Raw genomic sequence first — 19,811 nt, forward strand, 5'->3', positions numbered from 1 at the left:
ATCTGTGAGTGCATATGATTCTACTTTCTACTTCGGCACAGGATCGCGTCCAGCAGGCTGGGGAAGGCACACTTATCTACAGCAATGGGACAAATAAGTGCATCAGTGATGCCACACGCACACCACTTGGGCACCAGCAATGAACCGGGGTTCTGAAACAGGCCCCAGACACGCTGTGAGCTGAGGGGAAGGAGAACCTGCATAAGGGCACACAAGTTGGTGAGCGTTCTCCCACTGGAACACATATTCAAATATAAGGGCATCAGGCTTTTAAAATTCTTCAACTTACAAGCGTTAAATGACGGTTAAAGATAGTGTTTTCACTCAATCTAAAGGCTCACTGCAAACTTATGGTTCTCTTTGAAGCTGGTGAAAAAGTAAACTGAAAAATACTACATACGATGTGAACCCTATCTTATTTTGGAAAAAGGTTGGATGATGTGTGTAAATGCATTCTGTGTTCTGTATATAGACTCCAAACTGTATACACAACTCTTCTATCTGACGTTTTATTCAACCGGCACATGAACTTGGAATATGTGCCCATTTGCAAAAGGGTGCCCTGGTGGGCATGCACTGACTCAGTACTGGTCCTCAATGGGAGGGGCTTTCAGGGTAAGAGCCGGGACTATCAGATGAGAACATTCATTTTAAAACAGGTTTGTCTGAATGGAAAATCACAGAATGCCTCCAAAGTGGGATCTTTCAAAAGCCCTCCACAGAGGGGCTCGGGATGCCACGGGAACGGGATGTCGGTGGTACAGGTGGATGCAGAAGCCACTGCTTTCTGTGCGGCAGCCCGGGTCCAGGTTCCCCTCTGCGGGCCTCCAGCCCACACCACATTTCCATTCCTATTCCGTTCCCTCTCGCCGCTGCTTCCCTCACCGACCTTACCTGATCCTGTGGAAGCCTGCCTTTCTCTTGCATTGGGCATTTCGTAAACTGTCCGAGTGGCAGGCAACTCCCCTTTGTCCCCCCAGCATACTTTCCGTGGCAGCTGGCCACCAAGTGGCCCCACGGGAGATGCAGGACATGAGGACTGAGAGGGGATCACTATGCCTTGCCTGGAATATCCTGCTGCTCTGAGCACACAGCTGGCAGCAGACTGCGTACACTACTCCATACTGTGCTTTTTCCTCCTTTTTGTCCTACTAAAAATTCTCTGGAATAACTCTTTAATGACCACTTAACATTGAGCCCTACTGATATTCCAGTTGCCCTAAGCCTTTCCCGCTCACACAGCACCGTCTACATCCATTCCTGTGCTGCTAGGCGCAGTGCCCAGAGAGGCTGATGGGTCAGCCACCACAGGCAGCTTTCCGGGGACACTGGGCGGTACCTCCTGCCCAGCAGGCGGGAGCGCAGTTATTGCACCCTACCCACCACGTGCCCGATCAGCGCTGCCTCCCCACGAAAGCAGACTCCCGGGGGCACACCTTCCAGGTGCCGCCGCTGGTGGTCCAGCATAACGTCCTTGCGATAAAACATCTTGCTGCAGACCTCGCATGCAAACTTCTTGTCCCCGTGCTTCTTCTTGTGTTTGGAAAGGTTGCTGTTAGTGGAGAAGAATCTGAAACACATCTCACATTGGAATGTCTTGTCATCTGTCCAGAAAGCAAACAAATGAACAACCTTTCGGTAAAAGAACACTTAACACAGTCTTGGCAATGTGCAATTAGCAGTAAAGGATAGAAAGGAGCCCTGGGAGTGGCTGATGATGCATCAGATGCAAGGAGTTGGGGAGGATTTTGCCCAGGATTTCCTGGGAGCATCTGGAAGGGAAGGGCTGGCCTTAGGCTTTCCGAGGCAGCACCATGCCTCGGCCCTGCCCTCAGGAACAGCTAAGGCTGCAATGAAACAAGACTCCTGGGTCTGTGCTCACAGAGGCCACCTCAGGGTCCTTCTGACCACAGATAGAGGGAGTGAGCTGTGGTTGCAGGAGCTCAGAAAGCCAAAACGGATAAACTGAACCAAAGAAACCCACGACACTGCAGAGGCAGAGGTGGGCAGGTGGCCTCTCTCCTGGCCCCAGTGGGAGCAGCAGCCCCAGGGAGACACAGGGGTGGTCAGCTGGCACCCCACGGGAACTAGCACAGAGTATGAGGGGCACAGAGGTGGCCAACAAGAACAGGGGCCAGAGAGCAAAGGCAGCTGGTAGGTCTCAGCCCACTGCCACTACCCCGTCCCGGGTTTGTAAAGACCACAGGGCGCCCTTCCCTTGCGTTCCCTCTGGTGGCACCTGCTGCTCAGGCTCCACGCCTCTCCTGTGGCCACTGGGAGCCCAAGGGGGAACACAGCCCCTCAACAGCACACTGCAAACAAGGCAGGGGCTGTTCCATGCCCCTGCCATGCTCCTCACAGCCACAAACGCAGCCAGAGATGGCCAGAGCCTAAGGCTCTCCCAGGCTGGCAAAGCACAACCCGCTCACGAGCGCACAGGGGTTGGAGAAGGATGAGTTCTCATTGTACTCTGAAGACTGCAGACAGAAGGAGAAGGCCTGTGCAAGGTGGCAACAGCTTCCCATCCTGACCACTGGCAGGATAAAGGCAGGAGAGGAGAGTGAGTCCTTCCTAACGCACGAGGCAGAACTCACTCTCCTGAAGCTATTATCTCTGTCTTGTCATTTGCTTCCACATGGCTCTAGAACAAACCGCACACCGCTCACCATCCGTACGAGATGGAAATCCATGCTCTAGAAATGCCCTAAGTGTGAGGCCGCCGACAGCTTCACTTGGAGGCCAACAGGAAGCAAGGAAATAATTCCTATGGACACGGGCGGTTCCATCTGCGTATCTTCAGAATAAGCAATAACCGATCCGAGGCAAAACAAACAGAGAGGAAAGTCAAAATGATCTTGACTTCCTTTTGACGTTCGGCAGTTTCTTTCCAGTTACCTCAGCACCGAGGTGGAGGGACCCAGAGAGGACAGCGGCTGAGTGACCGCCCGGGGTGGCCGCTCACCTGTGCGGCAGTTGTGAAATTCCAGCGCGCTCTCAATGCGGAAGGCCTTCTCGCAGGTGGCGCAGCGGTGCCGGTACTCACTGTCCACCTGGTTGCCGGAGCGGGGCGGGAGGAGACGAGACCGAGACCCGGTGAGAGCAGAGAACGCGCTCGGGGCGGCACAACCCCCACGCTGCTGCTTTACCTCTGTCCCTCTACTGTCCCTACTCCCAGAGACGCGGGCTCCAGTGCCAGCCTGCACTGCTCTCCAGCCCCTCCCCACCGCCCCGCCAGCACCCAGTCAGGCCACACAGCCTCGCTCTGCTCGGACACGGCAGGCCCACACAACCAGAGCCGGAGCTCTGGGGTCTCCACGCCCACCTCGTTCCTGCTGTGCTTGTACGAGACGTGCTGCTTCAGGCTCTCCTTGCGGCTGAACAGCTTTGCACACTCCTCGCATTTAAACAGCTTGTCACCTGCGGGGGCAGCCAACAGAAGGCAGATTCACAGCTTCAAGCCTTTACTAAAATGCGCACCCCCCGCCTCTGCCTCTGAGAGCTGTTGTCCGCTGTCATTTAACCTGGTCTCCAGGGTCCTCCCCCTCCCTCACATGGTGTGGCAAGCAGCGGGCAGGAAAGGTCACCTATCATCTGAGGGAGGTCACCCTGGCCCCCGCATGGTAAAGGTAACCCACCTCTGGGAGGTCACCCACTGCCCAGAAAATGTCATCTGCCACCCAGGAAAAGTTGCCTCCGCCCCCAACCTGGGAAAGGTCACCACCCCCCACCAGGGAAAGGTTACCTGCTGCCTGGGAAACGTCGCCTGCCTCCCAGAAAATGCTAACCACTGCCCAGAAAGGACGCCTCCCATCCGGGAAAGGTCACCCCCCACCCGTGAAAGGTCATCCACCGCCCGGGACAGGTCGCCCACCGCCTGGCCCGACAGAGCCCTGGCCCGGGGAACGCGCCGGCGGGGAGGAAGCAGCAGCGGGAGCCCCGCTCCACACCCGGCCTGCGGTGGCCGGAGGCCCGCTCCACACTCACCGTGGGAGCGCACGTGCCGGCTCAGGTTGCTGCTGTTCTGGAAGACCTTGCTGCAGACGTTGCACTGGTAGACGCGTCGGTGCTCGCCTAGCTGCCGGACGAGTTTCCGCCGGACGCCGTGTCTGCTGGACAGGATTAAGCTCCGCTTCAGGGTGAGGGTGCTGCTCTGAGGGTGTGGGAACCTGGCAGGGTGGAAAAGTCACAGGTAAGTGACCAGCGGGATGCCGGGCTATTGGGGGCGACAGAAGTCTGCGCTGGCGACCGTCTTAGAAGCAGACTTCTGGAGTTTCCCAGCTAACCCGGAGCCTGCCTGAGAGAGGCAGGACATGCTCAGGCAGCAGCCCCTTGCTTCGGGGAGCATCCAGACCCCCCAAATATGTCAGGGCCATCGGACGATCAGGTAATGGTGTCAACTTGACCAGGTGATGGTGCCCACTTGTCTGGTCAGGTGAGCACTGGCCTGACCGCTGCTGCAAGGACATTTCCTGGCTGGCTGATAAACCTGAAGGCTGGTTTATTATCATCAGTCTGTTGATTGCATCTGTGGCTGATTACATCTGCTATCAACTAAAGCGTGCCTCCCCCAACAAGATAATCCAATCAGCCAAAGGCTTTTAAGGAAGAAGAAAGACTCTTTTCCTGCTTCTTCAGCCAGTGAGCCTCTCCTGTGAAATTCACCCAGACCCTTCATCGGAGCTGCCAGCTTCACAGTCTGCCCTGTGGATTCTGGATTCTTCCCTTCCCACGGTTGTATGAGACACCTTTGTAACTCTCATATTTACAGATATCTCCTGTTGGTTTTCTCCAGAGAATCCTGCTAATAAAGCTATCTCCTTTTGTCTGTAATGGCCACATCTCTTAGTGTTTTTTAACTCAGACTACCAGGCAACTCAGAGCTCAGTTTGTGTCTCAATCAGTGACTATACTTCTCTGCTGTTTTTTTCATTTTATTTTATGTTTTCCCTGAATCTGATCTTAAAAATTTCTTCTTGTTATTAGATATGCTTTTGAGCACAAGCCACCGAAATCCTCTGGGCAGGGAATAGAGCGTAAATAAACAGCACACAACATTACAGTATTTGCGACATTAATTTAGTCTCAGCTTTCAGTATCTTCAGAGGTTCACCAACTACAGAAGACCTTTTGTTGTTGTTGCTTATTTTGCTGTAGTAACAAATACACAACTCAAACATTACCCATTTTACCACATCCAAGTGTATAATTCAGTAGTATTAATTACAGTCCCGATTGTGGGACCAAGCATATCTGGAAAATAATAAGTGGCCCTCCAAAACGAGCTGGAAAAAAAATTATCACCTGCTTCTTTAACTTCAGGTCAAAATGCAATCGACAGTTAACAACTAAAACAGAGAAATATTTTCCTTGCTCGTGAAAAGAAAAGGAAAACAAAGATCAAGGTGTTACATCTACTGAAATCCTAATATAAACTGTTTTCCTAGTGGAGGCATTATTCAACTCCTGAGTTCCAAACCACTACTGCTGCTTTCCAAACACTTCCGTGTTGCCCAGAGTACAGGAACTAAAGCAATTCCCTGCTCCTTAGGCTTCCTCCTTGGAGGCACCCTCCCTCCCGAGTGGATGTGCTGCCTACAGTGCTTTGTGTCTACACCACGGTCCACGGTGCCGAGCCGGGACTTACTTCGGAGCAGAGCTGACATCGGAAGTGGAGGCGGCCAGCTTTCCCAGGACCAGCTCCACAATGCGCTCGTCGGGGGCTGCGCTCACAGGCTCATCCGGGGGCACTTCCGCGATGATCTCGGCCACTTGCTCTGTGCAAACGAGATGGCGACAAGCCATGGCACCCCTGGGGCAGGCAGGGCATGGAACACAACACAGCCGAACCAAGAACGGCCTGAGGGCAACAAGAGCCAGGTCGAAGCTAGACACTAAATTGCAAAGTTTAAATGGAAAAAAAACAGCTGGTGGTATTTTGGAACCTGCACGTTTAACCGTGCATATAGGAAAACATAACTGTATTCTTAACTCAAAGCTGGAGTTAAAATTTGTGATTCCTTTTCAAAACCGCAGCAGGCTTAATACTGTTTCAATCCCTCATCATACCCACCAAAAGCCTTTCAAACATATGGTGGAATCATAACTTATTAAGTTAGTTTCACAGACATTTAGCAACGTTAGTTTTTATCATTAGAAATGTCAACTTGTATGTTCAAAAGATGGATGCCTTAAGAGAGCTGATTTAGAGGGAGGGAGAACGGGGTGGGGGGGTTCCATCTTCCAGGCGCCTCCCTAACCTGAGTTCCCCACCTGCCCTCTAGGCGGAATGGCCTCAGACGCCTGCCCGCCCCGAAGGCCCGGGACTCCCGGCACTGACCCCCAGGGAGCGCGTCCCCGCCTGCGGGTTCCTTGTTTTCCATGACCACTAGCGGGTGCTCGGTTTTTGACGCTTTGGGCTTCCGACCCCTTCGAGGCCTTTTCTTCTGCTCTTTGGTGGCGGGGACACTCTCGGGGATGGGGGGGGTCTCTCCCCGGGGCCCCTCAGGCTCCTTCTCGGGGAGCGCTTCATTCTGGCTGGCTGGAAGGACACTTTTGGCCTGTTCCAAGTGGCCCAACAGATGTTCTGCAAGAAAAGAAAAGCAACTGCAAATGACAGGCAGGAAGCAGAAACGAGGGAGGCCTGTCCGTACGTCCACTCCTTCTCTTCACCCCTCGCCATCTTTTTATTTATTTGGTTTTTATTTTGTTTGGCAATAATGTCTTCTTCACACAGGTACATAAACTTTACTCCCACTTTATAAAATAAAATCAATTAACTACATAAAACACAATTATTATGTTCAAAAGGAAATTTACTGATCAAAGTTCCCCATGACTACATTTTTGTAATAAAGAAAAGTATGCATATATATACACATCTATATGCAGAAAAACGTCTTTGGAAAGACAGGTCAAAATGCCAACACAGTTCCCTCTAGATGGTGATTTTCATCTCCTTCTTTTAGCTTATATGTATTTTTTGATTTTTCTACAATGAATACATAACACAATTACTCAAAACTGCAGCCTCCAAAGAGCTCTCATAATGGATGATGAGAGAAACACAACATTGTGAATGTAATTGATAGAAATTAATTACATGTTTGAATGTGGATAAAAGGGGAAATTTTAGGTTGCGTATGTTACTAGACTAAAAATTAAAAAAACAACGCAAAACCCTAAGATTATAAAACATAACCTGTGACCCCTAATGTAAACCATGGGCTATAGCTAACAGTACAATTATAGTACTAACCTCTCATCAACTGTTAACAAATACACATTATACAAGGTGTTAGTAATTGGGGTTATCCTGGTTTGAAACTCTTCTGTACCCAGAAAAGCTATGTTCTTTACCCTAATCCAATCTCGTAGGGGCAGACCTATTGTTTGGGTGGGATCTTTTTTATTGTTTCCCTGAAGATGTGACCCACCCAACTGTGGGTGAGATCTTCTGATTACATAGTTTCCATGGACATGTGTCGTTGCCCATTCAGGGTGAGTCTCAGTCTGCTTACTGGAGTTCTTTAAGAGGAACTTTTGGAAAAAACTCAGTGCCTAACAGACAGAGACATTTGGAGATGCAGAAAATGCCCCCAGGAAGCTGTCTGTGCTGGTTTGAAAGAATTTATGTTCCCTAGAAAAGCCATGTTTCAATTCTAATCTCGTTTTGCAAAGGCAGTAGGTTCTTCTAATCCTTATTCAGTATTATAGGTTGGAAACTTGATTAGGCTGTCTCCATGGAGATGTGACTCAATCGACTATGGCTATTAAACTTGATTAGATGCAGACGTGTCTCCACCCGTTCTACGTGGGTCTTGATTAGTTTACTGGAGCCCTATAGAAGAGGAGACATTTTGGAGAGAGTGCCTTCGAGAACACGGAGAGAGCCACAGAACCACAACAGAATGACGAGAGTCACTAGATTCTGAAAGAGATGGAGGCCATCAACCAGAGACCACTGGAGATGAAGAACGTCCCCGGGGGGGGGGGCTTCATGAAGTCAGCGGCCTGGAGAGGAGGCTAGCAGATGCCGTGTTCACCATGTGCTTTTCTACTTGAGAGAGAAACCCTGAACCTCACTGACCTTCTTTAATCAAGGTATCTTTCCCTGGATGCCTTAGATTGGACATTTCTATAGACTAGCTTTAACTGGGACATTTTCATCGCTTTAGAACTGTAAACTTGTAACTTATTAAATTTCCCTTTTTAAAAGCCATTCCATTTCTGGTATACTGCATTCTGGCAGTTAGCAAACTAGAACACTGTTTGAAACCAGAAGCTGGGAGAGAGGACCAGCAGATGCCAGCCACGTGCCTTTCCAGATTGGCCTTTCTTAAATCAAGTTATCTTTCTCTAGATGTCTTAGTTTGGACATTTTTATGGCCTTAGAACTATAGACTTGTACCTTAATAAATTCCCTTTATAAAAGCCAACTCATTTCTAGTATATTGCATTTCCAGCAGCATTAACAAACAGGAGGTATATGGGAACTCTATTTCCTACACGATTTTTCTGTAAACCTCTACTTTTTTTTGTTTCACTGTATGGCAGGGTCACATTTTATTATTTTTCCATGTGAATATCTCATTACTGCAGCACTATTTGTTGAATTTTTGCTTGTTTGTTTTTGGGAAGTGCATGGGCTGGGAAACGAATCCAGGTCTCCTGCATGGCAGGCGAGAATTCTACCGCTGAACTGCACTTGTACCCCCTACAAACCTATTTCCTTAATTAAAAAGAAAAAGAAAAAAGATTGTAAAACCAAGTCAGCTCCTTTTTGCTTTCTAAGCCATTTTCAAGCCTGTGTAAGAGTCTGCTTTGCTCTCCCCAGAAAGCTTCATTATGTGAGTAATAACTTTTCATATCCTCAAAAGTCTCTGCCTCTAAAGAGAGATATTAAGAAAAATTGAATTCATGATAAAACTTTTCTTTAAAAAATTTGCATAAAAAACATAAAAGCTTTGCCTTATTTTCAACTGAAGAAATATCAGAGGCCTCCCAAGAAAAGATAACTGGAAGAAATGCAGGAAAGAATGGGCCATCTCCCCAAATGAAGGAGAGCATGGCTCCAACAAGATGGATCACAGAGCACCAGCAAGAAAAAGAAAGAAAGGACTGCAAGACAATGACGACAACTTACTGAATGACAGAAGGCACCTTTGTGCAAATTTGGGTCGAGGAGTGACTCTTCCTGTACCATCCTCAACTGATTCAACACAGCCATTCAAGGTCAAGTGGTTGTCATTTCCCCATATTCTCCATATTTAGAAGCACTGTTAAGGGCCTTGTGCCCTCAAGGACCTAGGTCTAGTGAGGAAAACAAAATTGGAAAGCAAATACAATATAATGCAACACATTTTATAACAGACATTTGATAGTTTGGCCACAGAGACAAACAAGTTTGGCTGACAGCACTTGAAAAGGCTAGAAAAAGTGAGCCCCATTTTTTTGTTTCTAACGCATTGGTGAGGTTATAAGAAAGAAAGCAAGATCCCTTGGTGTTGGTCACACAAGAACTTAAAGCCAGAAAGTAAAAGCAAAAGCTGATGCAGAGGCTCCCAGACTGGGGCCTGGGTTTTCCTACCAATGTGGCTTGTCTACAAAGGCCCACAGGCAGAAGTGCTCACACAGAGGCAGGACTTTGGAAGAACTCTAGGATCCACTGGCCCAGGAAGAAATAACAAAGTTGGTCTCTGTGGAGGCCTCAGAGAGAAAAGGAACCATTGAGTGATTTACATAAGAAATGGAAGCATGAACCAGAGCCATGGGTGGCTGTAGAAACACATTTATAACTCAAGCCCAAACAAAACAAAAACCTTAGTAGAAATTGGTTCCAGATCTGTGAAATCCCTGGGGGACCAAAATAAATAAATAAATAAAACCATTCTATACCAATACTTCAACAATCCAAGTGCATTAAAGGGCTATCATGTGGGTGGGAAAGAAAAAAGAAGCTCTGCCAAAACTTTCACAAAACAACAAGCAAGTAAAGAAAAAACTGACCAACAAAACAATTCATGATTAGGGTGTCAACAAACACAGGTAATAGGAAGATGGGTATTCCAAGATATTAGATATTAGAGTAAGCTGGGGAAACAACTGTGAAAAAATATATTAAATGAGTAAAGGACTAAAATCTATAAGGAAAGGGGAAGATATAATGAAAATAACAAGCAGATATGGAAAACAATCAACTGAAACTTCTATAAAATGAAAAATACAGACACTGAAATTAAAAACATAATAAGTAGATGAAACAGAAAATTAGAACTAAAGAGAGAATTAATAATCTAAGAGAGGGTTGAAAAAATTATCTAGACTAATAGAGAACAAGGAGCTATTTTAAAAATATGAGAGGGGAGGTAAAGAGACATGGAGTATCATATAATCAGAGGGTCTAAAATGTGTACAATAGAACCCTCAAAAGGCAAGAATAGTGAATGAGGAAAAAACAATTGGCAAAATAATGGTAGGAAATTGTCCAGATGGATGAAATATATGAATCCTTAGATTCAAATTCCATAATAAGAAGCAAAGAAAAAGAATAAAAATTAATAACCAATGATGCTCTGTTATAAACTGCAAACCTTTAAAGACAGAGAAGATTTCAAAAACAACCAAGTACAATCCAGATTACTTACAGAGGAACAACTGAAATTAGGGTACACGTCTCAAAAGCAGTAACAGAAATCATAAGATAATGTAATAATATCTTTTCTGTGCAGAAAAAAAGTTGGATCAAACCCAAAGTTCAATACCCAGAGAAGATGTTTTGCACTAAAAAGACTAAACCAAGACATTTTTGAGACAAACCCTAAAAGGTCTGCCCCTGACATTTTGACCTAAAGCAAAAGGTATGTGATTTTAGAAGAAAAGTTAGGGGGAGAAAAATAAATAAATAAATAACCAAGGGAAAAAATTTCAAAAAATTCATGGAAAAAAGGAAACATTGTTCTAAATAATTATAAATTCAAAACAGGGAAAATATCAAATTAAAAATATTTAGAAAATAAACATAGGAAGGAAAAGACAAAGATAAGTATATAGAAAATTCTTCAAAGTAGATGGTGGAGTAGGCAGCTTCAAGCTCTATCCATGTACATAAATACTAGAAAACAAGCTGAATAGTCATAACCAACTTTGTCAAAACTCTGTAATATAATAAAAGACTTATAGCAACAAAGAATGTGATGGTTTGAAGCTGTATGTCCCCAGAAAAGATCATGATCTTTTAATCCATTCCTATGGGATAGACCTATTGTAGGTGGGACGTTTTGATTAGGTTATTTCCATTGAGATATGACCCACCAGGCGGGCCACGGTGGCTCAGCAGGCAGGAATGCTTGCCTGCGATGCCAGAGGACCTGGGTTCGTTTCCCAGTGCCTGCCCATGTAAAAAAAAAAAAAAAAAAAGAGATATGACCCACCTCATTCAAGGTGGGTCTTAATCCTCTCACTGAAGTCCTTTATAAGAGGATAAAAGTCAGAAAAAAAGCCTAAGAGAAGCTGAGTGAGGAAGCAATTGAACCCAGGAGTGGGAAGCAATGAAACCTAGGAGAGAATGACCAGCAGATACTGCCTTGTACCTGGCAAAGGAGCCCAAGCTCACCCGTAGCCAGTCTTCAGAGTCCAGGTATTGCCTGCTGTTGCCTTGGTTTGGACATTTTCACACCCTCAGAATTGTAAACTTGTAAGTTAATAAATCCCTATTGTAAAAGTCAACCCATTTCTGATATATTGCATTACGTCAGTTTTAGCAAACAAACACAAAGAGAATGCTTAATCAAGGAAAAGTCTACTGAAAAATGAAAATTGCTGTCAAAACACTAGATGCACAAAAGCTAAAGAAACAGAGACTTTAGTGACCACATATGATAATGAATACAGTCAGTCTCCCTCTTTCTCATTATACACACACACACACACACACACACACACACACACATATGGATAAATTACTAAACAAATGGTTTACCAGAACGGTCAACAATAAGAAATAAAAAACCCTGGGGAAGACAAGAATCTGAATTTCAAAGTGTTACCATATTATAATATTCAAATGAACAGTTTTCAAAAAAAATCACAAGGCAAACAAAGAAAGAGGAAAGTGTGGTGAATTCAAAGTAATAAAATAAAACAACAGAAACTATTCCCAAGGAAACTCATTCATTGGACTTTTTATACAAGGTTTTTAAAACAAGTTTTAAAAATATGCTAAAAGTGTTAATGGAAAACATGGACAAAAAAGTAAAAGAAATCATGTAAACAATGTATGAACAAAATAAGAATAAAAATAAAGACAAAGAAATTATAAAAAGGAACTGAGCAAATTCTGCAGCTGAAAAGTACAGTAATTGAAGTGAAATATTCACCAGAGTAGTTCAGCAGCAGATTTCAGGAGGCAGAAGAAACAATCAGTGAATTTAAAGATAGGATAATTGAAATGATCCAGTCTGAGGGGCAGAAAGTCAGAGAGTGAAGCAAAATGAACAGAGTCTAAGGGACCTGCAGAATACCATCAAGAGGACCAAAATATGCATTATGAAAATTTCAGAAGAAGGAAGGTGGGGGGCAGGAAGAAAATTTGAAGAAATAATAGGTAAAAACTTCCCAACTTTGACAGACATGAATCTACACATCAAAGAATCTCAAGGAACTCCAAGTAAGATAAAAGAGGTCCACACCCTGATGCACTAAAATGGGGATCTGCTAAGTATCAAAGTCAAAGAAAACCTTGAAAGCAGCAAGAAGGAAGTGACTTGTCATGTACTATGGATCCTCAATAAGATTAACAGCCAATTTCTCATCAGAGACCATGAAGACCAGAAGGGATTGAACAAAATAAACTGCTAGGGAAAATTACCTGATAACCAAGAATTGAATATTCAGTCAAACTGTCCTTTAGAAAAGAGGGGACAATTATGACAGTCCCAGAGGAAGCTGAGGGAATTTGATACTACTAGACCTGTCATTCAAAAAATGGCAAAAGGAGTCCTTCAGGCTCATAGGAAAGGACACTTGACATATGCAAAAATAGAGATTTCTGGTAAAGCTAAGTACATGGAAAATATACAAGCTAGTATTTTTGGCTTGTAATACTATTTATTAATTTCTACATGATTTAAAATAGAAATACATAAAATTAACTATAAATATATGCTATTGGATACACAATGTAAAGATGTGATTTGTGACAAAAACAAAGGGGAGGAAAATAGAGTTATACAGGGCAGAGTTTTCATATGCTATTGAAGTAAATTTGATATCAATTCAAACAACAGTTATAAATCTAGGACAATAAATGTAAGACCCATAGTAATCACAAAGAAAATACCTAAAATATTTACACAAAATGGGAAGGGAAATGAAAATGGTTCAATAGGAAAAGTTACTGAGTCACACAAGGCAGTAATGGAGGATATATGGGACAAAAAGTGTTAGTCATACAAAAAAACTAATAGCAAAATGGAAGAATCCTTCCTTATCAATTATTATTTAAAATGCAAATGGAGTAAACTCTTTAATCAAAAGGCAGAGAGTGGCAAAGGATTAAAAAAAGAAACAAAATCATAAACCAACTATATGCTGTCTGTAAGAGACTTTAGATTCAAACACAAGAAGGCTGAAAATGAAAGGATGGAAAACAATATGCCATGAAAATAGTAGCCAAAAGAGAGCATGAGTGGCTATACTATTTATCAGACAAAACAGAATTTAAGATAAAAACTTAAACAGGAAGGACATCATATATTGATAAAAGGACCAATCCATCAAGAACATAGAATTACAAACATATCTGCACCTAAATCAGGATTCTAAAAGATATGATGCAAACAATGACAGACTTGGAGAACAGACATAGACAGTTCTATAATAACAGTTTCAATTTGCTAAAGCTGCCAGAATGCAATATATCAGAAATGAGTTGGGGCTCATTAGGGGGCTTATTAGCTTACAAATTTACAGTTCTAAAGCTGTGAAAACATCCAAAATAGGGCATCAACACACTGATACCTTCTCTAAAGAAAGGCTGCTGGCACCTGGGACACTTCTGTCACACTGGAAGGCACAGAGTGACATCTGCTCATCCTTTGCTCCTGGGGTTTCACTGTTTTCAGCTTCAGGCATCAGTGGCTTCCTCTCTGTGTCGTGAGGGGCCTCTCTTAGCTTCCCCGGGGCTTTTCTCTCTGCTCTCTTCTCTTCTTCTGCCTTTTACCCTCTCGGAATGGACTCCAGTAAAAAGGTTAAGACCCACCTTGAATGATGTGGGTCTCATCTCAATTAAAGTAACTTAGTCAATAGGTCCCACCTACAATAGGTTTGCATCACAGGCATAGAATAAAAGAGTAAGGTCTTTTCTGTCATACATCCCAGCTTCAAACCAGGACAGAGACTTCAATATACCACTTTACATGGATTTTACCTCTAGACGGAAGATCAACAAGGAAATAGAGGACTTAACACTATCAAACTAGTAGAACTAACAAACATATATAGAATATTCTACCCAATTTCAACAGACTATCCATTCTTCTCAAGTGCACATGGAACATTATCTAGGATCGAATATATGTTTGCTTACAAAACATGTCTCAATAAACTTAAAGACTAAAATCATACAATATATCTTTTTGGACCACTATGGAATGAAGTAGCAATCAACAACAGAGAGAGAACCGGAAAATTCACAAATATGTGGAAATTAACAACACGCTCTTAAAACAACCCATGGGTGAAATAAGAAATCACAAGGGGATATTAGAAAATACTGAAATTAGTGAAACTGAAAACACAACATACCAAAACCAATGGGATGAAACAAAGACAGTGCTAAGAGGGGGAATTTATAGCTGTAAATATCTACACTAAAAAAGAACCAAGATTGCAAATCAACCATCTAACCTTACAGTTTGAAGAACTAGAAAAAGAAGGGCAAGTATAAGGAAGGAAATAATAAAAGAATAGAGTGTGGCAGGGGAATGAAATAAAATAGAAAAACATTTAGAGAGAATCAACAAACTCAAAAGTTGTTCTTTGAAAAGATCATAAAATAAAAACAACTTTAGCTACAATGGCAAAAGAGAGTAGATATAAGTATATATCAGAAATGAAGGCAGGGGTTATTACTACTGACATCTCAAAAATAAAAAGGATAAGAGAAAACTATGAACAATTGTACACCAATAAACTAGATAACCTTGATGAAATGGACAAATTCCTAGAAATACAAAAATTAGCTATACTGACTTAAGAAGAAACAGAAATTCTCAACAGATCTATACCAAGTAAAGAAATTGAATCAAAAAAAAAAAAAAAAACCTTCCACCAAAGAAAAGTCCAGGACCAGACAACTTCATTGGAGAATTCTGGTAAACATTAAAGAACAAAATGAATCCTTCTCAACCTCTCCAAAAAAATAAAAGGGGAAGGAACATGTTGAAAGTCATTTTATGAGACCATTATTACCCTGATACAAATGGCAGATAAAGACATCACAAGAAAAGTATAGACCAATATCCCTTATGAATATAGATGCAAAAATCCTCAATAAAATACTAGCAAACTGAATCCAACAGCATATTAAAAGAATTATACACCATGACCAAATGGAATTTATCCTCGGAATGCAAGGATGGTTCAACATAAGAAAACCAAGCAATATAATACACCATGTTAATCATGTTAACAGAATGAAGGGAAGAAATAACAAAAAAAGATTATTTCAATAGATGCAGAAAATGGTTTTTTTGTTTTTTTTGTTTTTTACAAAATCCAATAACATTTCATGATTAAAAATACTCAGAAAACTATGACTAGAAGGGAGATTCTATGATGAAAGATATATAGGAAAAATTCACACCTATTATCATACTCAATGGTAAAACACTGAATTTCCCCTTCAAAATCAGGAGCAAGACAAGGACATCTGCTTTCACCACTGCTTTCAACATTGTTCTGGAGGCTATAGCCAGAGCATTCAGGGAAGAAAAAAATAAAAATAAAAGGGATCTAAACTGGAAAGGAAGGTGTCAAACTATCCTTATTCACAGATAACATATTCCCAGACATAGAATATCCCCCAAAATCCACAAGAAAGCTACTAGAATTAATAAACAAATTCAGAAAAATAACTAAAATCAGTTGCCTTTCAATATACCAGCAACAAATAATCTGGTAAGGAAATTAAGAAAATAACTCCATGCACATGTAAAGGGACAAAAAAATATAAGCATAAACTTAATCAATGATATAAAAGAAAGACATGTACACTGAAAAAAAAATACCATGTAAGAAGTTAAAGGAAACTTAAATTAGTGGAAACTCATCTTATCTTCATGGATAGGAAGACAATATTGCTAAGATGTGAATACTATAAAAGGTGATCCACAGAGGTGATGCAATTTCTATCAAAATTCCAACCACTTTATTTTTCACAAATGGAAAAGCTGATCATCAAATTCATAAAGTATTACAAGGAGCCAGGAATAGCCAAAACCATCTTAAAAATAGAACATAGTTGTAGGACTTCCCCTTCCCAGCTTCAAAACTTACTACAGAGCTACAGTAATCAAAACCATTGTACTGGCATAAAGATAGAATACAGAGCAATAGAAGAGAATTAAGAGAATAATCCCATATCTCTATGGCCAACTGTTTTTCAAGAAGGGTGCCAAGTTCATTGGATGGAGGAAAGAATAATCTCTTCTCCAAACAGTGCTGGGCAACTGGATTTCCACATGCTTAAGAATGAAGTTGGACCCCTAGCTCACAACATTTCTTAAAAAGAACTCAAAATGGTTCAAAGACCTAAATATAAGAGCTAAAATCATAGAACAGTTAAGAAGAAAACTGCGATAAATCTTCATGAACTTGGGTTTGGCAACAGAACACCAAAAGCAAAGCAACAAAAGAACAACATAAATAAGACCTCATCAAAATAAAAAACTTTTCTTGATCAAAAATCATTATCAAGAAAATGAAAAGAAAACAAGATGGGAGAAAATATTCACAAATAATATATCTCCTAAGTGTTTACCATCCAGAATATACAAAGAACTCTTACAACTTGTGGTAGATTGACTCATGTAACTCGACAAAAGGCATGCTCTGTGCCCCTGTGGGTGGGGACACGTTGTCAACAGGCCCTTCTGAAGACGTTCTACTTAGTCAAGGTGGGGTCCCGCTGAGCCATGGTAGATCTAATCTGCATCACTGCAGGCCTTATAAGGAGAAGTCCATGAAGGCCACGGGGAGGTGTGGCCAGAAAACAGCGGAAATGGAAGCGGCTGATGTGGGAGAGAAAGATGGCCATGTGATGAGAGGCAGAATTGGAAGTCAAGAAACCTCAAAGACTGTGACAAGCTACCCCAGAACACTACAGACTCTGGGGAGCAAGTGTGGCCAGGCTGACACGTTGATTTTGGAATTTTAGCTTCCAAAACGTTGAAATATAAAGGCTTCCTGTTTCAGCCAATTTACTGTATTTTATTTGTCATAGCAGCCTGGCAAACTAAGACACACTTCAACAATAAAAAGACAAACAACCCAATTTAAAAATGGCAAAAAAAACTTGAATAGACATTTCTCCAAAGAAGATGTATGAATAGTCAATAGGTACATGAAAAAAATGTTCAACAGTTATTCATTAGGGAAATGCATATCAAAACATAATGAGAGGGAGGTGTGATGGTGGTGCAGTGGCAGAACTCTCACCTGCCATCCTGGAGACCTGGGTTTGATTCCCAGTGCCTGTCCGTGCAAAAACAACAACAACATAATGAGGTAACACTTCATACCCACTAGAATGGCTATTATGAAAACAATAGAAAATAACAAGTGTTGGTGAGGCTGTTGAGAACTGGAACCCCATTACATTGCTGGAAGAAATGTAAAATGATGCAGTGGCTATGGAAAGCAGTTTGGCAGTTCTGTAAAATGTTAAACATGGAATTAATATATGACCCAGCAATCTTCTGGGTTATACTCCAAAGAACTGAAAACAGGGGCTTAAACAGATACCTGTACACCAATGTTCACAGCAGCATTATTCACAAGGGCCAAAAGGTGGAAACACCTTCAATACCCTTAACAAATTAATGGATAAGCAAATGTGTTATATACAAACACCACATTTCAGCCATAAAAAGGAATGAACTTCTAATACATGCTACAACGTGCTGAGTCCTGAAAACATTAAGTGAGATAAGCCAGACAGAAGGATAAATATTGTATGATGCTATTTGTATGAAACAGTAGATCAGAGGCTATCAGGAGCTGGGGAGATGTGAATGGGAAATGACTGCTTAAAGGGGTCAGAGTTTCCACTTGGGGTGATGGAAAAGTTTGGAAATAGACAGTGATGTTTATACAACATTGTGAGTATAATCCAACCCATTGAATTGTACATTTAAAATTGGTTAAAATGGAAAAGTTTCATATTTTACCACAAGAAAATATTTTAAAAATTAAAATTTGTACTCTTCAAATCTTCACTTTTCTTACTGGCTGTTATGCCTGTTGATTTATGAGTGGTTAAGATCGATGTGTTTAAAGCTCCCATTATGAGGGCAGATTATTAATTTCTCCTTGTAGCTCTGCCAATTTTTGTTTAATACATTTTGAGATCATGTTGTTAAGTGCATATAAATTTGGTCATACAAGTATCATCAAAACGTGGAAGACAGCTGAAAACTTGGTATTAAATTCTTATATTAGAAAAGAAAAATAACTAAAAATTAATGAGCCGAACTTAAAAGTTAGACTGGAATAAACAAAATGCTAAAGCATAAGAATATAAATAAATAAAAGAAAAAACAAACATACCCTAGACAGGATCAACAAAGCTAAAGTTGGTGTTTTGAAAAGACTAACAAAATGAGTAAAACTGTGGCAAGAAAAAATGGAGATGGTGCAAATAACTGGTTCATAATAGAAAACAGCATTCCCTTCCCCCTTACCTCCCCATTCTGGAGTCCCACGAACCTTTTAATTTTTAACTAACAAGCTGATGTTATTGTCTTCTCATTTTCAGTACTAGATATTATCTATTAATTAGATAATAATAGGGAAGACAAGGATTTAGCTTTCTTGTACACTGTACCCTCTCCTACATGTAGAGACTTCTCTATCCCCCCAGTATATTTATCATCAGTGTTTCTTATAATCATTTAATTTGGAATCAGATTACGATCATATAAATGTATCTGCAGGTGAACCATATGTGCTATAATTAGATACAACTTTTTTACTTTTCCTGGAGTTAATTATTGCCTTAGTTTTTTCATTTGCTTATTTTTTCTATGAATATATCACTAATTCATCCCTAAACTCTGCCAGAAGTTTAGCTTTTTCCTACAAATGCATCAGTTAATCTATTTCTTTTCTTTATTCTTTTTCTTTTTGAGCCATTCTTTCCGGAGCCCATGGACCAGTTATTCCCTGGAATCAGAGCACAGCTACTGTCTCAGGGTCTCCTTCACCAGGCTCCTGGGTACTGTCTTCACCCTTTCCCTGCATACTAGCCCCTCTTTCTAGTATTGTCATGCAGGGAACATGTGTCACATTTTCTGGCTGTTCAGCACTACAAAACATCTCATGGACTAATCCTTTAATTTTCTTATCTTTTCTCTATTATCTAGTGTTCTCTTTTTGTTCATCTTTCTGGAAGATTTCCTCAGTGTTATCTAGTGCTCATCCATCCAATTTAATTCCACTAGCCTGGCTTCAATTTCTACTTATTGCCTATTTTTTTGGTTTTATTTTTAAAACAGCAAACTGCCCTTATTTTATGGACGCAGTATCATCTCTCA

General features: G+C 41.8%; 1 protein-coding gene across 2 annotated transcripts in view; it reads right to left on the bottom strand.

Moving 5' to 3' along the window:
* PRDM15 (PR/SET domain 15) overlaps positions 1-19,811 on the bottom strand; it is an 88,024-nt gene that overhangs the window by 25,042 nt on the left and 43,171 nt on the right. For both annotated transcript variants that reach the window (XM_077118960.1, XM_077118961.1), the window contains exons 7-12: positions 6,338-6,583; positions 5,645-5,774; positions 3,985-4,166; positions 3,323-3,417; positions 2,963-3,050; positions 1,437-1,604 (exon numbers count right to left, since the gene is read on the bottom strand). In XM_077118960.1, the coding sequence (XP_076975075.1) occupies positions 1,437-1,604; positions 2,963-3,050; positions 3,323-3,417; positions 3,985-4,166; positions 5,645-5,774; positions 6,338-6,583 (909 nt within the window). The remainder of the gene's footprint in view (positions 1-1,436; positions 1,605-2,962; positions 3,051-3,322; positions 3,418-3,984; positions 4,167-5,644; positions 5,775-6,337; positions 6,584-19,811) is intronic.

This window comes from Tamandua tetradactyla, chromosome 10 (genome assembly GCF_023851605.1).
Source record: "Tamandua tetradactyla isolate mTamTet1 chromosome 10, mTamTet1.pri, whole genome shotgun sequence".
NCBI lineage: Eukaryota > Metazoa > Chordata > Mammalia > Pilosa > Myrmecophagidae > Tamandua > Tamandua tetradactyla.